This window comes from Parus major, chromosome 3, assembly GCF_001522545.3.
Source record: "Parus major isolate Abel chromosome 3, Parus_major1.1, whole genome shotgun sequence".
NCBI classification, from domain to species: Eukaryota; Metazoa; Chordata; class Aves; order Passeriformes; family Paridae; genus Parus; species Parus major.
Genome location: NC_031770.1, coordinates 40,181,631 through 40,202,234, shown reverse-complemented (window position 1 = coordinate 40,202,234; position 20,604 = coordinate 40,181,631). Strand labels below are relative to the sequence as shown.

The 20,604-nt window shown below is 44.4% G+C and overlaps 1 protein-coding gene across 1 annotated transcript; it reads left to right on the top strand.

The window, feature by feature from the left end:
* The first annotated feature begins 436 nt into the window (after positions 1–436).
* Positions 437–13,493, top strand: DACT2 (dishevelled binding antagonist of beta catenin 2). Its single transcript, XM_015620442.1, has 4 exons — positions 437–1,009; positions 6,707–6,839; positions 8,247–8,534; positions 10,949–13,493. The coding sequence occupies exons 1-4, from the start codon at positions 437–439 to the stop codon at positions 12,745–12,747; spliced, it is 2,793 nt and encodes a 930-aa protein (XP_015475928.1). The 3' UTR covers positions 12,748–13,493.
* Positions 13,494–20,604: the final 7,111 nt, after the last annotated feature.

Genomic DNA, 20,604 nt, shown 5'->3' with positions numbered 1-20,604 from the left:
AGTGAGAATCAACAATTCAATACAAAACAGCGAACTTGTGCCGCGAGATCCCAGTTGGGTCGGTTTCTGGAGAGCAAGATGAGGAGCGCCAGTGCTGTGCCTCTGCCTGGCAGGAGGCACCACCAGCCAGGAGGAGAAGGGATAGAGTCACAAGCTCCACGTTCTTGCGAGGCAAGCGCTGTTATACCCGCGAGCGCTCTTAGCACCGTATCCTGGCATCCCTTTAATTTGCGCTCTGCAGCAGCGGGACGACCGGCTCGCCTCCGGTCTCGCAGCATCCCCGGCGTTCGCTCCCGGCTGGAACAGGCGCTCTCACCCCGGCGCGCTGTGCCGGCTCGCCGGCCCCTGTCTCTGCCGGGAGAGGGCGGGCACCCCATCCCTCTTCGCTGCTGGGGCGGAGGACGAGGCGAGGGCAGCCCCCCGGGCAGAGGCAAGGATGGGGATGGGGCGGGCGGGAGCCGCCCCCGCGCGGGGCGGAGGGAGCGCTGGGTACTGGCTGCTCTCCCCGCGTATCCACCCGAGAGGTGGCCCCGGCGCTGCCTGGAGCCGCAGCCTCTTCCCTTCGCTCCCGCCCTCCCTCTCTCCCTCCCCCGTCCCCACCTCTCCTCCAAAACCGCAGGAGCCGCTACGACTCCGCTTCACTCGCTCCGGTGCCAGCGGCGGAGCGGGGCGAGGGGGCCTCAGCGCAGGCACGGCCCGGGGCGGGAGCAGCCCCGCATCCTCCCCGCCGCCCCCCTGCCATGGCCGGTGTCTCGGCCCAGCGCTGACGATGCTGCTGGGCGCCCCGCGGCCGGGCGGCTGGGATCGCGGCCGGGTGGGCGAGAGGCTGCGGGCGGCCCTCGCCGGCCTCCAGGAGCTCCAGGTGCTCCGGGAGAAGCAGCGGGAGCTGGTGCGGGCCGCCCTGGCCATGCCGCAGCGGCCGGCGGCGGGCGGAGAGCAGCAGCCCCTGTCCGGCCACAGCAAGGAGCACCGTCTGGAGGCCACCCTCTCTGCCCTGAAGGAGCAGCTGGTAAGGGACGGCACAGGACGGCACGCCGCGCTGCCCGGCTCCGGGAGCCCAGCCGCGGCGCCGAGCGCGGGCGGACGGGAGCTCCGCTGGGCTGTCAGAGACCCGGCTCCCCTTCGGGAGCCGCCGGCACCGAGGGCGGGCCGGGCGCTGCAGCCGCCGTCCCCCCGCGGGCAGGAGCGAGCGGCCGGGCCGGGGGCGGTCGGGGCGAGCCCCGGCACCGCCGATGTCACGGGCGGGCGCTGCCGCGGCCCAGGCGGGGCTCACCCGGGCGGCCCCGAGCGGGCAGCGCTGGGGGCGGGCGCCGTGCCAGCGAGGGCGAGAAGTTGTTAACCCGGCACCGCTCATTCATCGGAGCCGGGGAGTAGGCGATGATTAACTTGACTAATACAGCGCTCGGCTCTCGATGGCAGCAGCCGTTTGCATAGGAGATCAAGAGACACGCGGGGTGAGATCCACCTGCATAAGCGCTCCGGGGTTTGGGTGGGTGTGTGCGCGCACACCTCTGCGCCTCCGCCTGGGAGCGCGCAGCCATGTGTGCCCGCGGGAGTCGCTCTGCCAGGAAACGCTTCGTGGGACGGGAGTACTTTGTTCTTTCCACGGATTGCTTGATCAAAAGGGAAGAATAACTGAATGCCAGAGCTTGTATTTGAAGTGCTACACCGGCCACTTACACTGGGTTTTTTGTTTTTTTTTAAACTAAAAAAAAATAATTCTTAGTTGTAGCTGAAACGAGTTTCATAGGTGAGACAATAATCAAAGGGTAAAGGGCTATAATCTCTAGTATAGGCAATTACACGCTTCAGTGAACTCAGACTTAATTCAGGCTGTACTGGTGCAAGTCTTGGCCATCAGTTATCCATCAGGTGTGAAAGCAGCACAGTTATTCGCTCCCCGGAGGCAGCTTTCTCAGGCAGCATCTCAGGAGGATAAAATGGGCTTTAACCTTCAGGGAAACCTAGCCACCACTGTCTGAAAACACAGCAGCAGGCATATCTTGATTAAATTAAGAAAATAGAAGACACGTGGACGGCCAGCCACTTGATTACCAGTCATTAATAATCTTAAGTAATGACTCTACGTTTCTTCTTTGTTTAATTATTAAAAAAAAAAAAAAAAGAAGTGAAAGCATTTATTTCCTGTTTGAGGCCAGTGGGATAACAGAATCACACAATGAGCTCAGATCATAGTGAGCATACTTTTTTCATGTCAGCTGTTGTGCTGTAATAACTCATTTGTCTTATATTTTTCAAATAAAATATTAAAATAGAAAATTAATTTGTCAGGACTTTACTTGCACCTTACAAGGCTTTCCAAGAGCGTGGGAGAAACTAGCCATTAAAATGGAAGGAAAAAAAGCCCTTTAATTGCTGCCCTTTAGAAATGCAGGAGTTGAGTGGACTCAAGAATAACGCTGCACACCTCCAGAGAGGGACGGATTTCGCCAGTAGGTGCCAGTGCAATTATAGGAAACATGTCTCTTGGGAGGAAAGTTTTCATACAACTTGAGAAGAATGACTCAGAACTACATAAATCCAGGGTTTTTCAGCAAAAATACAGTTGTGTGAATGCCTAAAGTAGTAATCCAGAGGCTTTTCAAACTCTGCTGTTCAGGCCTCCAGGTACCTTTATTGTTTTCTTTTCCCCTTGCAAATTGCAAATGTATCTCTGAGTAGAGGTGCATACCTCAAATCTCCTTAGTAGCAAAGTAAACCCAGTTGAAAACAGGCTTTTCACAGTCCTTTTAGAAGTAGTTCACAGATCTAGGATCTCAGTGACCACAGGCTGAAAATTGCCCAGTGACTCATGAGCAGGGTATTACACTTAAAACTCATGAAAGTTCAGTTCACGATTGCAGGAAATTAGGTTAAAACTGAAAACAACAAAAAATGCAAAGCACAGCATTGCTCAAGGAGTGATACGTCTTCAGCAACAGTTGTTGGCCCATGGATGATGCAGTATGAGATTGCTGCTCTATAAGATTTCAGATTGAGAAACTCATTAACAGTGTAAATGTAACTTTGTCTTGCAGTGTACCTTTCAAAGAGGACTGTAGCCCTGAGCTTTAGCGTGGTCATGGTCTAATTCGTAAAAAGTTTGGTCCTCACAACGTGAAATGAGAAGGCTGTTCAGCTGAAAGTGGCTCAAGGGATCTTAGCAGTGGCAATAAGGCAGATAAAAAGTCAAGCCAGGCTTCTCCTATAATATGGTTGGGTGCAAAACAGGAGAGCAGAGGCAGAAACCTTAAGGACTCAAGTCTGACTAATGGGAATAACAGAGCAGAGCCATCAGATGCCTTAGGCACCATGTGTGGATGCCATTCCAGAATCTCAGTCTCTTCCCCATCAACATTTACCAGAGACAGTGATCAGCTGGCCTTCTAGCACTCTGCTGTGGAGTCTGCTACTCCTGACAGTCATGCCCTTTTTTGCCCCAACCAGAGGCTCCTTTTGGTGGCCAATGTCTTTTCTGGCAACTGCAAATTACTACAGTTCAGGCAGGGTCAATTCTGTAGCAGAAGAGGAGCAGAGCTAAGTGATGCCACCCACTATCAGTGATCCTGAAGATGCTAAACTTCTCTTAGCCAATCTGTATCATGGTGACAAAGAGGAAAAAGAAGAGATGCAAATTCAGGCTAATGTAAAGAAAGAAATCTATGATTGCTGTCAGTGTAGGTGGATATCGAAGGCTGCAACATCCAGTATTTTCTCAGCTCTTTCCTCAGAGGACATATTTATAAATCTTATTTGATTTGATTTGAATCTGATGATTTTGTTTTGCAAGCTTTCAGGTTGTTTTTGATGTTACAGAAATGTGAGAAGGTACACATTATACTTAGGAGAAAAAACCAAACATTTGGTACTCTGCATTTTACCCAGTTTTTTTTTCGCCCTTAAGATGATTTTAAATAGAAGAAAACATCTTTTAAACAAGGGGATTTTTTTTTTTAAGTAACAAAAAATTTTGTCAGCTGAGAGAAAGAGGTCCTTCTGGAAAGAATTTCCCTTGCTCTGTTACAGGTGTCTGGGATAGATGGTAGTAATTTCCCTCTGAAACTGGCTGCTTTGCACCATCAGTTACAAAAAGACTCATAGGTGACTAATTTTTATATGGGCAAAACTAGAAAACAATGCTACGTTTGGTGCATTCCAGAATGAAGTCAGATTAATAGAATTACAGGATGCTAATCTACAACCAAGAAGTGTCAACAGCCCCCCTTTGACTGAAGAGAACAATAGCTGAGAAGAATAGTCAAGTATGACCAGTGGGTTTTGGTACCTTGATTTGGGGTGCCCACCCCAAAATGTTGGTGTAAAGGAACCTGCTTTTCAGAGAATGTTTCTTCCTTCTGAAAAATGGGTGGTATGATGATTTCCCGGATTTGCCTCCCCAGAACTGTAGTCCATTGATAGTACATGTTGATTGGGAGAGTTTGGTCCCATGCTGTGCAGTGTCCAGAAGTCTTCACAGCTGCGTTGCCCAAAGCAAACAGATGGTTTTACCTGCGAGGTTTTGTCAGGTGTAAAATTCATGTTGTGAATAGAGAAAGAGTGTGTTTAGGGTTTAGAGTTTTGAGTGCTGCCTAGCATGGGTGTTGGAGCAATAACAGCTTGAAACAAACACACCGGAAAAGTCATTCTTATCCAAATGGTTTGAGGAATGCCTCTCAGAGTGCAGAAGCAGTTAACTGGAAGATCAAAGCTGGGTCAGCGGCTGGAAACATGAAAACCCAATGGTGTGAGGCACCATAAAAGGGTTAAAAACGATGATGTAAATCATGTGTGTTGGTTAAAATGCTGTGAAAACGCAGACAGAACCTGGAGGTATAATAAATAATGTTTGAATACCTGAGAGCCTTGTGGCCTCTCTGTCATTAATCAGAAACCACAGACTGAGGGATTGGCTGGCAAAACATTAATCATTAAGCAATTAATTCCAGCCATGGAAACAAAACTTCGTGATTTCCTGAGTAGGTGGGATTGAAGAAGGCATGGCATGGTTTTGCTTTTTTAGCATGAAATAAAGAAGTACTGAGGAGGTCATACATTCATCATTTAGATGGAATAGAAAATCTCCTTTATGATCCATTTCTTCCCTTCTTTTTTGTTTATGTGAAATGGGAAGAGGGAAAATCGCTATGGATTTTTCTAGGAAGCAGTAATGAGCCTCTTGAGTTTAAGCCTTTCTAGATGTGTGACTCTAAGAAAAAGGGGCTTTAGTTCTTGTGTCTTATATGTTCCTCCAGTCCTCTTTAACAAGCGAAAAATATCTTTTTTTTTTTTCTTCTCAGCAGCATCACCAGCCCCAAGACTTTTCTTGTGAAACTCAGGGCATCTATATTTTTTTCTTTTACAATTTCTTATCATTTACTGATTACCTCAGGATTTTACCTTTCTTTTCTTTTAGTATTTATAGCCATGCAGAAACCTATGCAAATGTTAAAAGCTGAATAATTTGTACAAAAGGAAGGAGGCAAAAATGTGCACATGCTGATCTTGATTTTCTGCACGTCATTTAATTTTTAAGATCCTTTAATTGGTTCAGGGGACCTAGAGTTTTTATTTCTATATATTTCAGTTTGGAAATGCTGCTAGAACTGCCACATGTGCTTTTAAATAAGAAATGTACACATAAAGAAGAATCTTAATAATGTTTTTCTTACCATTACTGAGTGGAAACCCATCCTCTTGAGGGCTTTGAGCACAACTTTACAACCAACTTCAAGAGACCACCTTTCTGTAAAGTACTGTAGGATGGTTGGTGAGGTGTGATATAACTAGAAGCTGCCCAAATAGTGTCTGGGCTTTAGATAATTTGCCAGGTGTCATGTGAGAAGTTTGTGACAGAAACCAACTGTGGCTCTTTGGCTGGTACCTCATGCCTGGCCATCTGCCTTGCCAAGCTGACGGCATAAGTACTGGGGGAGCAACTGTGGGAGCTGTTACCTCAGATCAGCCTGGTCAGTGATTGCAGCAGGCAGCAGATCTAGTTGCTGGCTTCTGAAGATTATTCACAAGCTTGAGACACCATTTATTTTAAATACAGTAATTTCCCCACCATATTCAAGTGCCACCTTCTCCTTCCAGGAATTGCGTGGAGCTAACTGGCCAGAAGACAAGCTAGGAAAACTTGCAGTAAAATAGATGTCACAATTCTGGCAGTGTATCCTTTCAACTTTAGAGACATGTCATCAAAGCCAAGGGTTTTACTGGAGTGGGCATGCTGCCTGTACTCGGTAGGGAAATAAGATACCTCAGCCACAGTGGTTTCCTTTAATCCAGCACATCTTAAGAGTTCATGCAGACAATCCATAAGATTTATCTCCTCCTGTGCTCAGAGGCAGTGTATGGCGAAGTGCAGTGCAATAAGAATATGTTAATTACTTAAAAGATTTCTGTCCTATTTAGAGACACAGTTCCTGCCCTGGGTGTAACAAAAAAGCCAAAAGTTAAAGTAAGTACCTTCAGAGTGAGTTTTGAGAACATGTTTAGCTGGGCAGAAGACAATACATACTAATAAACTAAATGTTTTATCCTTGTTTGTTAGGTCAGTCTTGTTACAAAGTGCCAATAGTCCCTAGCTGAGGAAAACACTTCATGAGAATAGAATCTTGCTGGCACAGGTGGCCTGAATTCATGCATTGCTGCTGAGATTCTAACTGTGATTACTCTCCATTTCCTCCTCCTTCCCTTGATTTAGTCTCGTTTGAGGAGACAGGATGTGGGCTTGAAAAGCCACCTGGATCAGCTCGACCAGCGAATAAGTGAGCTGAAATTGGACGTCAGTAAGACCTCCAGTGAATACTTGGACAGTGACAGCCGGCCCAGCTCAGGTAATGTGCACTTGGCTATTTACTCCCAGCAGTATGGTGCTAGGAGAACTGAAGAGTGTCAGCTGCTAAGCAAAACTCTCTCTGTATTATTTTGTCAGAAGGGGCTGAGGTGGATAATAGTTATCTGGCACAGAGTGAGCTCACACTGTGAACTGCTAGGAATTTTCCTGCAAAGTTGATTTAGTTGGAAAATGCTCACTCAAGCAGTATTCTTTCTGGATTTTTAATTTTTTTTTTTAATGAACCTTGTAGCCTCACGTGGAAGGAGAAGGAGACAGATTTACTTATTAATTACCTTGTGCAGTGTGGAATGATGATTGGTAAAATGGCTAGACTACTTAAACAAAGTGGAGACCAACATCAACACTCTGGTTTGAATCCAGGGTTCTGAACCTCACTAGGGCTTTGAAAATCACTATTGCAGTGCTTCTGTCAGATGAATTCATGTAGAAGCAAAACAGCACTGTTAAAAGACACTGAGAAAAACTGCCCCAACAGAGTGAAGCTCCCATGGACAGAAAGATAACTGGGTATCAGGTTTCTGGTCTGATTCACAGAGAGAGCTGTACTGCAGACTTTTATAGCCAAGATGTCTGTTAAAACCGGTTTCTGTTATCTAGTCAGAGACAATGAAAATAGTTCTTTTAAACAGAATTTTTGCAAAGCCTCAAGTCTTCAGTGAGGCAAGGAGAACTTTTTTTTATATATATTTTTGAATACAGCATGTGGTTTGCAGCCTGGTACATAGAGTGCATATAAAATGTGCAAGCTTCTGTTGTGTGTTTGAGTTCAGGAGTTGTGTACTTAGGTACATGCACACAGTTCAAAAGAAAATATTCCTTATTTGTTATAGAGAGGAATACTAAAATTTCCTACCTTGAATTTATACAGACCCTTTTTTAATGCTTCCACAATTACTGGCCGTTATCTCAATACCTGGAGAGAGAAGATAGTCTCCATACTCTGCCCTTAGACATTACAGCTGTCACAGACTTGAAAGCTCTGATCACAGGCTAGTTTTGCTCTATCCAATCCGTGTTTGTACACAGTACAAGTTACAACGATGTCAGACGTCCCTGTCTTACACCAATTGCATCATAATCCCCAAAGACATTCTCCAGTGAAGAAATGGGCATGATGGTGCAGCACTTCATCCCATCCCACCCTCAGAACTAAGCAGGCATATGTGTGCCAAGCTGGCTCGGAGCCTAAGTAAATATGCAGAAACCCAATAAATGTTGGTTGAATTAGAGTATACTTCTGCTGATGTTACCTTAATAAATGATCATAAATTTAGGCTTGTGGCACATAGAAAATGAAGATTTATTTTATTCTCTGCACTTTTCTTCTACAGAGCATGTTTAATTGCTGTAAATATAAAATATCCTATTTATTTTAACTATGCAGGATTCTATGACCTGAGTGATGGTGGTTCTTGCTCGCTCTCCAATTCTTGCACCTCTGTGTACAGTGAGTCCATCTCCTCTTCCCACACCAGTCTCTTACCCAGCTCTCAGCACCCTAAAGCGAGGCTCAGCGTGTTTGATTACCGACCCAAGTCTGCCGATGAAACCACTGTGCACAGCACCAGCTTCCAGCAGCAGGGAGCCTATGTCAGCGACGGATGTCGGATTGCAGCTAGCAGAGATGTTTCTGGCACTCCTGCCAGGTCCAGACCAAGGCCAGTTTCCACAGGTAATTGATAGCAGAACTGGGTACTTAATTCAGGAGAAGGGCAGATTCCTGGTTATTGCTCTTAGGTCCTTGATTGGCCATGTGTAATCAATATATAGTTCTCATTTTCAATACACAAAGTGAGAGTGGATCAAAACCACAGAGACAAACCATTCATTGTCCAACTTCCCCTTGTCTCCATACTCCAGATACTTTTAAAGAATAACAAATACTAGAACGAATCAATAAAAAATTTGTGGATGAAACAATAACAAATATGAGGACTTTTAGAAATGGAAAAACACACCAGTGCATGAGATAAAATGGTAAAGAGTATTGAGATACTTTTTTTTAAATTACCTGCATGTGAAATGTATTTGAAATACCTTGTGTGAAAGTGCAGGGATATATGAAAGATTTAAAGTAAACTCAAAATTCCCTATTTACACAAATTAATGTTGACTCACACAATGACTCTTTTTCATAATTTATTATGTCCCGTTAGGGACAACAAATGCCAAAAGTTAATTGACTATCTAGAAAGCAGTCATGAGCCTAAAAGTGGATCAGCCATGAATTTGCATCATACCTTTAACAACATGGACAAGTTTATTAATATTCCAAATAATAATATTCCAAATCTTGTGTTCACCATCTGTAAAGTAACTTATTATTGTGGGCTCTTCCATGGCCTCAAAGCAATCTAGTGTTAGTATAATTCTTAGAGTGATCCAGTGAGATGTGTAGCAGTTCCATTACAGAAACAGGGAAGCTATGGGGAACATCATTTCAAGTACTGTGCCGCTCTGGAATCATTCCCACAGCTACGTGACCTGAGCTCACTCACCTCTGGCTTGCCTGGGACAGAAACAAAGACCACCTATTCTAAACTTAGGTGTGTAGACACACCTGAAGGGATGGCAGTAATTATAGCATAAAAGGCTTGTCAAAGGCTGGGGATGAAGCTGAGGTTAATGAACCATGGCTTCCATGTCCAGATTGCAGACATTTTGTTCTCTCAGAAGCTTTCCTGCCTTGAAACATGTTGCTGAGACTCCAAGGGCTTTATGTTTGGGTTTTTTTTTAATATAGGACAAAAAGAGATAGCTGATACTGATCAGGGATGTGGGAGAGATACTGCAGGCCTCCTTCAGCCCTTCTTCCTGCCTACAGCCTCTAACTACCTTCACCGTGAGAAACAAAAGTAGTGGGGTAGTAGTGGGTATAGTCTTGAAGAAACAATTCTTACAAAATTGACCACATTGCAGGAAGTGAAGCAGGATTTTACTTCAGAAAATCGTCATTTGAAGAGGGAAAGAATTTTCTCTTTTCCTCTCCTTAGAGGAAATTGCAAGTACAGACCAATTTCCTTTTCATTCAGTAGCAAGCAGAAAGCTTGCTGAGACACGGCAAGCACAGCGTGCTTTTGACTCCTGCCTGGTTTGTTGGCAAAAGAACACAGCATTACACACTGCCAACAATTTCCTAAATAATTTTCATTATGAAATTGGGTTGTTAGGTTGTCATCCTAACCTTTGCTGTGGCAGGTCTGTGCATAGGTAGGACACTGCAGACCACCCCAAAATTTTGTGGTCTTTTGAAAGCTTCCTGTCACGAGACATAGATAGTCATCATGTGACTATTCACAAAGTTTATGAATTATGTGATTGAATGTGATGCTTGGGTTTCATGATAGCATGAAGCATCCAGGAAATTGGTTAGCTGAGGATTTGTTGGCACTCAAGTCTGCATTGTAGTACAGAGAAATCCAAGGTAATTGGTTCTAGCATTCTTGGTCCCAGAGGTAGCCCAGCACCATAGTGTTCTATGGATGGAACAACCTTTCTTCACACGAGAGCACAGCCTCTCCTCTCTGTGCACAGGAAGTGCTTCTGACAGGAGGGTGCTGCAGTCAAGCACATTACAGACTGTTCTCCAAAATAGAAGAGATAGGAATTGGTGTCTACAAATGTCATCTTCAGGGACTACACTTCCCACTTGCCTAAGTAGTTCATCTTAGGTTTTTTTCCTCTGTGGAAATAAATATTCTTCAGTTCATCTATGGGTTTTCTGCTAAGAAATAAAAATAATCCCTTGTTTTTGTCTGGTTGGGTTCCTGCTGGTCTGTGACATTTTAGAACTTTTTGGTATATGCACAGATTTACTTTCATCCAAGTAGCACAGTTTAAATTTCCTGCAAAGGTAAGAGTTTTATTATTGGCATTAAAAGGCATTTTAAATTCTGTTATGCTTAGGTGATAAAAGCTTTAAAGAAATTCATTGACCTTGGAAGACTGAAATGACTTTCTTTATCCACGCTACTGGTTTTAGTAAAAGCTATTACATCTTTCTGATATGGCACTTCTAGCAAGAACCAGGTTGAACGTAATCGTGTGTGATTTAAATGGGTTGTTTATTTTCATCCATTCATATAGGTGACTTGGAAAGACTCATTCCAGCGGACGCTAGATTTCAGAAAGAAATGGATCCCAAATCCATGTTGCCTCTGTGCCATAATGGAGACATGCACTTGCTCAGCATGGACCCCAAATTCCAGAATGACTTGGTCTCCAAGAATGGCATTGATGTGTATCCTTACCCAAGCCCCCTCCATGCAGTGGCTTTACAAAGTCCCCTTTTCTCCCTGGTGGGAACATCCCCAGAATCAGACTTTCAAGCTCCTCCCAGCAAACCTATGCCTAGTACGACAGGTCCCAGCTTGATTAAGACTAGGCCAACCACGGAGGTCAAGCCAGGGGGTTACATTGATAAATTACTGCAGCTGACGAGATGCAAAGGGAGCAGTCGGGCTGAGGCCAGCGAGTGGCTTTCGCCAAAGAGCCAGCCAGCTGCAGTGCACCAGAGACTCATTATAACCCCCAGCACCGGCGGAGTGAAAATTAACAGCAGCAGTAGCCAGCTGGAAAAACAGACGAGTTCTCTGGAGAGTAACAAAGCTGAAGGGAAGCTGTCAAGAGAGGTGCCAGAGGGGGAATTTGCCAGGCAGCAGGAGACCATGAGCTGTATGAATGAAGAGCAGTCATCCACTCGGCCTGACACAGAGCCATCAGCCGTGAATAGTTGTTATCCTGCCAAGTCAGCAGCAAGGGGCTCTCCTCTGGCAGAAGCAATAGAGAGCAGCATGGAGCGCAGTTTGTCCTACTCACAGCTGTGTCAAGAGGACTCTAGCCCAGACACCTGGAATGCTAAAGCTGTCCCACCCAAAAAACTGCCCATCAAAAGGTGTGGCAATCCCAAATTGGCTTATGCTGGGGGTCATGAACGAGTGGCACGAGCCGAGTTTGTTCACGCTCAGTTTGTCCCTGCAGAATCCCATCAAGTCCGGGTAAAGTTTGCCAGCTCCAAAACAAAGGCGGTGAAGATAAAGAGGAGGAACAGCGAAAAAGCCGTTCGGCCTGGGAAGCAAACCTTCTGCAACGAGAAGGTGAGAGGGTCTCACGGGGCCACCAAGCTGCCTGCTGAGTGGCATCAGCTCCAAAGACCACAAGGAATGAAGAGCCTCGTGCGGAGACCTTCGTATTCTGGTGAGATGGCTGGCAGATCATGCTCAGAGTCGAGTCTGTTCCCAGTGCAGGTCAGGCTCCCCACTGTGCCATCCAGGCCAGAGCTCTACGAAGCCTCTGCCAATGCATTGTATTCGCTCGAAGCAGCTTGTGTAGACACTGGCAACAGGAAGAAGCAGCGCAAGTGGCAGTCCACAGTGGAGATCTCTGCCAGGGCCCACCCGGCCGGCCTGTCTCACAGCTTTGGCCTGGGAGCGCCAAGGCAGCCAGCGAGGAGAGCCGGCGTGCTGCGCACCGTCAGCATGAGGGCTCACCCCAAGGGCCAGCACCACGGAGATTCTGCCAAGAGCGAGTCAGACCACTCCGAGTACTCTGCGGAGTGCTCTTCCCTCTTCCACTCCACCATCGCAGAGACCAGCGAAGGGGAGGTCAGCGATTTCACAGCCAACCGATTTGGGGACAGTGAGTCCAGTGAAAGTGATTCAGAAGGCAGCAGTAACAGCAGCAGCCTTGCTCTTGACTATGATGAGGGGGATGAAAATGAGCTGATTTGGCCAGAAGGTTCAGTCAGACAATCTGTGACTGTCCAGACCTCTTCCAAGCCTCTTCCTCCAGTGCCCAGAATTTGTCGCATCAAAGCTTCAAAGGCACTAAAGAAAAAGATAAGGAGGTTCCAACCTGCCTCTCTGAAGGTCATGACCATGGTTTAAGGGAGAGCATGCATCTATTTCTTACAGTGAGATACCCTGCTGGCTCTCGCTGGCAAAATAAGAGGACTCATGTGCAGAGAAAACTTTCTTAAAGGAGCTGTGAAAAATCCCTGAGTCTACACAAGGGATCTTGTTTGTTAATGCCTGGACATAAATATCACTGTATCTAATTCCCTCTCATACCATTTATTCTGTAAATATGAATGAATCTCTGTGTATATTTTTTTTTTTTAATTATCCAAAAGGGTCACCATGGTGAAAATGAAAACAACCTCTGCTGTAAGATTTTGCAGGCAGGCCTTGGTGGTTTTTTAACCATATGTACCCACAGAATCAGTCCAGACACAAGGACTTGCTAAGGAGAAACTATACTTCCCTCTTGTGAGGAATTCTATGCAGTCTGAAGTCTGTATTAGCCATCTAGCTTTTATTGTGGTCATATGGAAAAAGCTCTGTTTTCTACATAGTTTTACTTTATATCAGATCAACCATCCCATACCTTCTCCCAAACATCAGGAGAATGAGTCTGTTCTTCCATAAAAACATAGTATGCTTAATCAAGAAGGCAAATGTTGTTTCTTCAACCCCCCTCATTATGATGTTCCATGTTATTGTTCATTTGTCTAATGGATGAAAGAACATGAGGGCAACATGCCACGGTGTGTATTTAGCTGAGACTGAGATTATTGCTTTGCCCCTGAACTTGCAAACTCAATAAATACTATTTAATGTACTTCTGAAAATTATGCTTGTCTGACTTTGATGTCTAAAGAAAATTATTCTGGTCTCTAATATGAAACAGTTCTGTGTTTGCAGAGGGGTTCTTCTATATTTTCAGAGGATAACTGTGGCTCAGTCAGGGTCCGCTCGTCCTCTACCTCAGGAAAGCTGTTTCAGCACCTGCTTCTAAAAGAATTTGAAAATGGTATTTTTATAGAGAATGGGGTAGTGTTTAACTGGCTCACTTAAACTGATGCAATTTTGTCGCAAGAAACTCTTAATTTAAAATACACATTTATGTATACGTGATGTGTTTTGATTGCATTTGAGGGCACTGATGTGAAGTTTTGTTTCAGTGTCTAAATTGAAGAAGTCAGTTTTTGGTGTTCAGACAAGCAGTCTGAGTTCTCTCCTCTGAATACAGCAATCTGGAAGCTGAGTTGAAGTTCACCCTAAATTTACAAAAGAGCAGCTATTATCCTCCTACTCCATTTCAGTGCTCAGTCTGAGTACACTCCTGGGCTTGGAGATGTAGGCATTACCTCATTCAGCTGCTTGTACTGAGTCTGAAACAAAAGGTAAGTGCTTTGCAGAAGCTGGGTAAAAGTAATTGTTTACTCCAAGGATTCAGTAGCAAACAGAAATACTGAAAGACCTCTTTCACCCAGTGCCTTCTATTCTTTGAAAGCTATGTTATGTTTTGAAACCACTCTATTTTAAAATAATTTTTGGAAAATGAGGACACAAATAAAAGGTATGTAAAGTCATTTAATTCAAGTATTCTAACTAGCACATAACACCATCCTTACTATAACTAGGAAAACATTACATTTTAGTCAGTGGAGTATGTTTGAATATTTTTTCATTGTTCCAAGAGTATTGGACATACTCTGGTAGGATTAATGGGAGAATTTCACAGGTCTGGCAGTGGTTTCTTGTTCAGCATGTCTAGCAACAGAACAAACAAAATAGTGATTTATTCTTTGTTGACTTTCTACACCATGAAAGGATTCTTTTCTCCATTTACACAAAAGGTTTCATTTGGGGGAGTGTGTCAAAAGTTACATATGATCCTTTAATCCAGGGGTTTTCTATGTTGGGGTGGGGTTTATTGGTTAGATAGGAATTTTGAGGGCATTTTTTTCCTGAAGGAGGAAATGATTCTTAAGTAGAAAAGTGCTCTGGGTAGGAGTGTTCTGAAAACCTGGTAAAAACTGCCACCCAGTAGCTCCCTGCCTTTTTATCAGAGTAAGCTCAAACAATAAGTTTGTGGTCCCACAACTCAGTAAATCCTGCTTTAGGGCTGTTAAGACTCCGTCAGAAATGCTGCCAGACACATGATGAAAGTGCTGATCCAGAGTGAACTCGGGCTGCCAATTCAAATAAAGAAAAACGATGACTTGATTTTGTACTGGCAGGTTTCATGCCAGATGAGGTATCACTGCCATTACAACTCACGCTTTCTGCCAGTACCATCTCTCCTCCCAGAGCCAGGGGGGAGGCCAAACACAGAGGCATTAAAGCTGGCCCAAACATCATCCTGTGCTTTGGCTAATTTGGCAGAAATATGATTATGTGCCCACACTTGATCCAGGGGAAACCTGTGGTGCTGGAGAACCCCAACAATGCAGAGAACCCGCAGTTGGGTGTTGAGACATTGCTGTGTGCCGTGATGCTACTGAGCTTTTGGCAAGGGCAGAGCAGGTGGTGTTTTCTCTCTGTACTCCAGGACAGTGGATGTTCTCCCTAGCACTGTCCTTTGGAAACACTGCTTTTGTCTGCTGGAGCAGAAACTGCACTGGGACTAGAACTCTGGAGGGAAAAAGTAGGACAGTGAAAAACAGGGCAGGAGACTTGGGTGGCCAATAGTTCAGGTATACTGACACAAAAATATGGTAGTTCAGTGTACTGCAGTGTTTTGTTGGCAAGTACATCAAAAATTTTGATAGCCACTGGGTACAAGTGTGATGCCTCTTTCATTGGAGACTGGGCTAGCTCTGCTGACAGGACCCCAGAATACCTGCCACCTTAGCAGAGCTGAAACAAAATCCACAAACTCTGATACGCTATTCTGTTGCATGTATACACTAAACATCATAAAGCTATCATAAAAATATATTTTAGCCTCATCATGAAAATAAGGGATGCCCAACCATGGGATCATAGCCATACAAAATAGAAGTATTCACGGTTTTCCTTTTCAGAAAAAATCTACAAAACCATTTTACCTCACAGCCTCTTCAACTATGAAGGCCCAAGAGAATCCAAAAAATGTTGGTGATACAATTAGAAGTCTAGCACCAAACCTGATAAACTTTGGGAGTGAGAATTTTAGCACTTTTACTGTGACTTGATTAGCAAATGTATAGATCTAATGGCTGCTTCAGAGCAGCTTTATGCAGAGTTTCTGTTGCAGGAGCTAACATCTGTCATCATCACTCCAAGCTCTACTGAAACAAAATCATCTACTGCTGAAATCCATATGCCAGATCAGCACTTTCCTTCTGTACTACGCAGACATTTACACTTCAGTGTAGGAGCAAATTGCTCCTAAACCACAAAGGAATGAAAAGAAAGTAAGAAAGAGAATAGAAAAGGAATTAAGGAAGCTTTAGGAGCAATTTGCAGAATAGATCATAATTATGATTTAAAAAAACTTTCGTTAATCCTTTTATTGCACAAACAATTTTGGAACTGGATAATTACCAGTTTTCTTGGCCTTGACACAGTCTTAGATTTTCAAGTCCACATGCATTACCGAAACCATGGGAGAGAGTCAGAGAACTGATGTTTTGTCAGAGACGCCATCCTTAGACTCTCATTTGCAGTGACTTCTGGTCAGGCAGGGCACTGGACAAAAGAAAGGCAGTTTTAAGTCTCAAAATCAGCCGTGGATCATTCGATCATTCTCATGCTGATGAACTTGAGCCCGGTGTAGGCCATTTCAAGGCTATGCTGGAGTCTTTTCTGTTTTCTTCCCTATCCAATCTGAAGCTCTGAAGGTGAGAGCTGAAGGAGAGAGGTGCTCCAGGAGCTGCTGAAAGGCAGGTGGTAGCAGCAGCTCTTTGGGGAGCGAGTTGTTGCTAACAGGATGAAGCAGGCTGAGCATGGCACCAAAGGGCTCTGGTGGTTCCAGCCCCACCAGCCTTTGGTAGGTTCTTTAAGGTCCTCTTAGGGCTGTAACCCTAAGAGGTTGATGGCTGTAACCCAGCCCCTCCACTTCTCCTGTGGTAGTGCTGTGATTTGGATGCTGCACTTGAAATACAGGCCACCAGCACCCAAAGGTCACCACAGGCCCATCACTCATGAGCTACAAGATGAGGGAGTGTCCCAGTCCAGAGGCCTTCCAGACTACCAAATACAAAATCCCCAGTTAGGCAAAGGTTTTCTGAAAGAAGTTTGCCGCAAAATAAGGCATCTCTGACTGCTGTCTGATAGGGAACAGGACAACAGCATGCCAGGGAAGCACTATTTTACAGCTGTTATTCTGAAGCAATAGCAGTGGCTTTCATTTTCCAGCCCCTTTTGAGCCCTTCTTAATCCCACTGAGGCTGAAGGATTCACTCCAGCTGTGCTCAGTGGAAGACAGCAGCTCAGCTTTTAAGTACAGCCCCCCTCTGCCCTCGACACCACAGCAAAGCCTTTGGCTCCTGCAGAGAGCTGTGGTTTCTATTGCTCCACAAACTCAGTCCTCCTCACTGAGCATGATCCCAAGGAAGCTGCCCTGACATGAGCAGCTGGAATGACCATGTGAAGGGAAGAACATCATTATTCTGGAAAAACGAGGAGTCCTGTATCTGAAACTTGCCTGTGAGGAATGCAAACATCCAATGACACCAATACAGAATCCAGGCGGCTTCCCCATATCTTACTTGGATGTTAAGGACACCTAGGGTTCCACCATTAGCTGCTACTCTGTACAACTGTAGCTGTAAATCAGCTGCAGATGAAGAGTGATCAACAGGAAAATGCTTAGCTAAGGCTTGACTTTTGGTATTTGTACTTATGCTTGAAGCCATCACATAAGTATGAAGTATCGTATAAGTATGCCTGCTTATACTGCAATGCAGAACATCAGCAGAATAACAGTGGAAATGAGCAGAAGTCCAGACTCCATCAATTCTATTGATTCTATGTGTTGTCATGATAATAAAGCCTGGAGACTAACCATTACCTAATAAAGATTCCCACCCCCACCAAACATTCTAGTGTTTTTCTTGTCTCAGCACTTGTAACTAGTGGTGGAGGGCATCAAATTCACCCATGACACAATTCCTGGGAAGTCACTAGAGCTACTCCACAGATTCATTTATCCTCCTCATGTTGTTCTCAAGATGTCAGCAAGTGGGATGATTGGCATGATAGATGGAAAACAAGGAAGATTTCAGACCTCACTTTCATTCTTGAGGGTGCTGCATTCTGTGGAAGTAACTGTTTATGGCTATCTATGTCACATCTGTATTAGTGATGAATCAGGATTATGGTTAGGGCTTTGCACAGCGATGGAATTTCATGTTTATTCTGGTTTTCAAAACACAAACTGAAAGAGTATCAGCAGTCTGCTGATCCTGTAAAGCTACAAATCAAGAGAAGAAAGGCCACAGATCAAACTGACCAGGCAGGGTTAATCAGGCAATGTTGAATTCAAACTGTAGTCTTTTAGAAGCCCCAAAGGAAGAATCATAGATCCAGCAGACTTGGGCAACTGGATTCTATACTAAGTGTGCTCACAAACTGTGTTGCTCAACATCCTTCTGTGCATAACCAAATAAGTACTTCTTGTCTCCACAGTATTTCTAGTCCACTGTGTGTTAGTGGAAGAACAAAGTGCTTATCCAACCACACTGTGACCTCTGACTGCTGAGAATTTCACCTTGGCATAGAACTCTCTATTCTTCATAAGGACTGAGGTTTATGAAGTTATTGCTTGCAATGGAAATTTGCTGTACATCTTCTTAGCATTAGATGTATATATAGATATTTGGGAAGAGGCAGTTCATTGAATGGGTAGCTGTGATTATGTCCACAATGGGAATCAAATCACAAAGGGTTTTTGGACTACTTTGTGTCTTGTCACTGACTCTGACTGTATTTTTCAAAGAAAAAAGGTCATAAAACTGAAGAGGTACTAAGAATGGGATGTTGGTGATTAATACTGTGACCATTCCCCTTTTTTGTTTTAATCACATCTGCTGAAGCTAATGAGTTTGGGGATGGTTCTATTAAGTATGACTTTGGAGTGAGCTGAGTTTATTGAAAATAATTTGGTGATTTTTTTATTCCACCAAGACCTTCAGGAAAGCTTTCCCTGTGCTTTCCTTATTTATACCTGAAATCTGAATCATCTGAAATCTATAATTAACTATCTGTTAAAAATTTTGGACCCTTTTACTCCCTCTAACAAAAAAAGTGGGCTTCTGTTGCACATGTGCAAATTACCTCTAATAAAATGGATATGATTTTATGATGGCTTTTCTAACTCTTCACACTACATTTAGTGTCTATGATTTTGATTATGTTTCATCCTGGGTCTCCTTTGTTGTTACTGGGGCACTGAAATTGATATAATACTGGTATGCCTACAACCACAGCTTTATAACCAGTATTTATAGTGTACAGGGTGCTTCTAGAAGGTCAAAGAAAGGTAACTATGAATAGTAAGACTAATGTCAGCAGGCCTAACTACACTGTCCACAGTATGAATTTACATTACAAATTTTTAGAAGCTCACAAATCAAAAAAGGCTGAAAACCCACATGTTGTCTCCTAGGTACTCAAGATGAAGAGGGCTTCAGAACAAATCTACATAACCAGAAATAGAAAGGATTCCAGGAGAGCTGAGATGAGAGGAAAACAATTTCAAAGTCTGATGATAAGTCACTACAAATCAAGGGGAAAAGCTCTACACAGATGGTGTTAAATAAGTACAGAGGACTGACACAAGCTGCAAGATAGGCAGGGAGAGTGATAAAAAGGCACACTTTAAAGCTCTGTTGTTATAGGAGGGTTAATAATTTCCTAGCACTGTAGTTAGTATATAATCACAGCAGCCTCCCACATTAAGTAACAGCGTGTGGTTGTCAGGAAGGTGTGTGCACCAAGGAAACACTCCAGGCTTAGGAGCCAAGTATCCCAAATGCACTTGCATCATCTGCAGCCAAAGGCTCTCTCCCAGCCCCAGCCTTTGGTGTCAGCTGCCTGGGGGTCACCTTCCCTCTGAGCTGCTCCTGCACCCCAACCCCTCCACCCAGCCTCCGTCACTTCCCTGGCTGCCACGTGTCCTGTGCCTGCAGCCAAGAGCTTTCCTCCAGAAGAATTCCTTTTTTTTTTTTTTTTTTTTCCCTGTTTTTTTCAGAAGAATCATCAGGTTGTAAAATTTTACCTCAGAGTATGCAGAGAACGTTTAATGGGAAAATGTTTGGCCGCCTCGGCACAACTAGACTGCAGAAATGTACTGTTCTGGCTCGTGTCTATTGTCATGATTGTCTCTGGGGTATGTAATCTGGGCACACTGCATGTTAACCCCTAGAAAGCAAGGGAAGCTACTGAAGAGAAGGATGCAGCTGGGACTGGAAATCAAAACCTAAAAGGCAACAAACAGGGCCTCCACTGTCCCTTTTTTCAGGTGCAACCAAATACTTCATGCCATGCAGCCACCACACATCTTGGTAACACATCTGGGACTGTGTAATGCATGGGAAAATGAGGCTGCTTAACACACCATCCCTCAGTGTCCTCACTCACTGCATCAGTTCTGCTCCTTGACATAGGTATATGTGATCTCCACCTTACTAACTGGAGGAATATCAAGACCTTTTTGGTTGGTATGACCTGTTAGGTCCACAGACATCCACGAGGAAGAATAGAAACAAAATACATCTATTTTATACAAACTGTTCTCTATGTCATTACCTATAATTACATACTGTAACTCAAGAACTCGTGTCACCCACTTTCCCCTATACACAATGCTTTCCCTGACTTTTCTGATATGGCCACCTCTGGCTCAGAGGCAAGAGTGCCTTCTGCTGTCTGTCTGTCTGTCTGTCCCAATGTGCTGAGAAGTAGAGACATGACCTGCAGTTTCCTTTGTGACAGCAGACTTTCCTTCCTGAGCGGCTTCTCTTTAAATTTGAA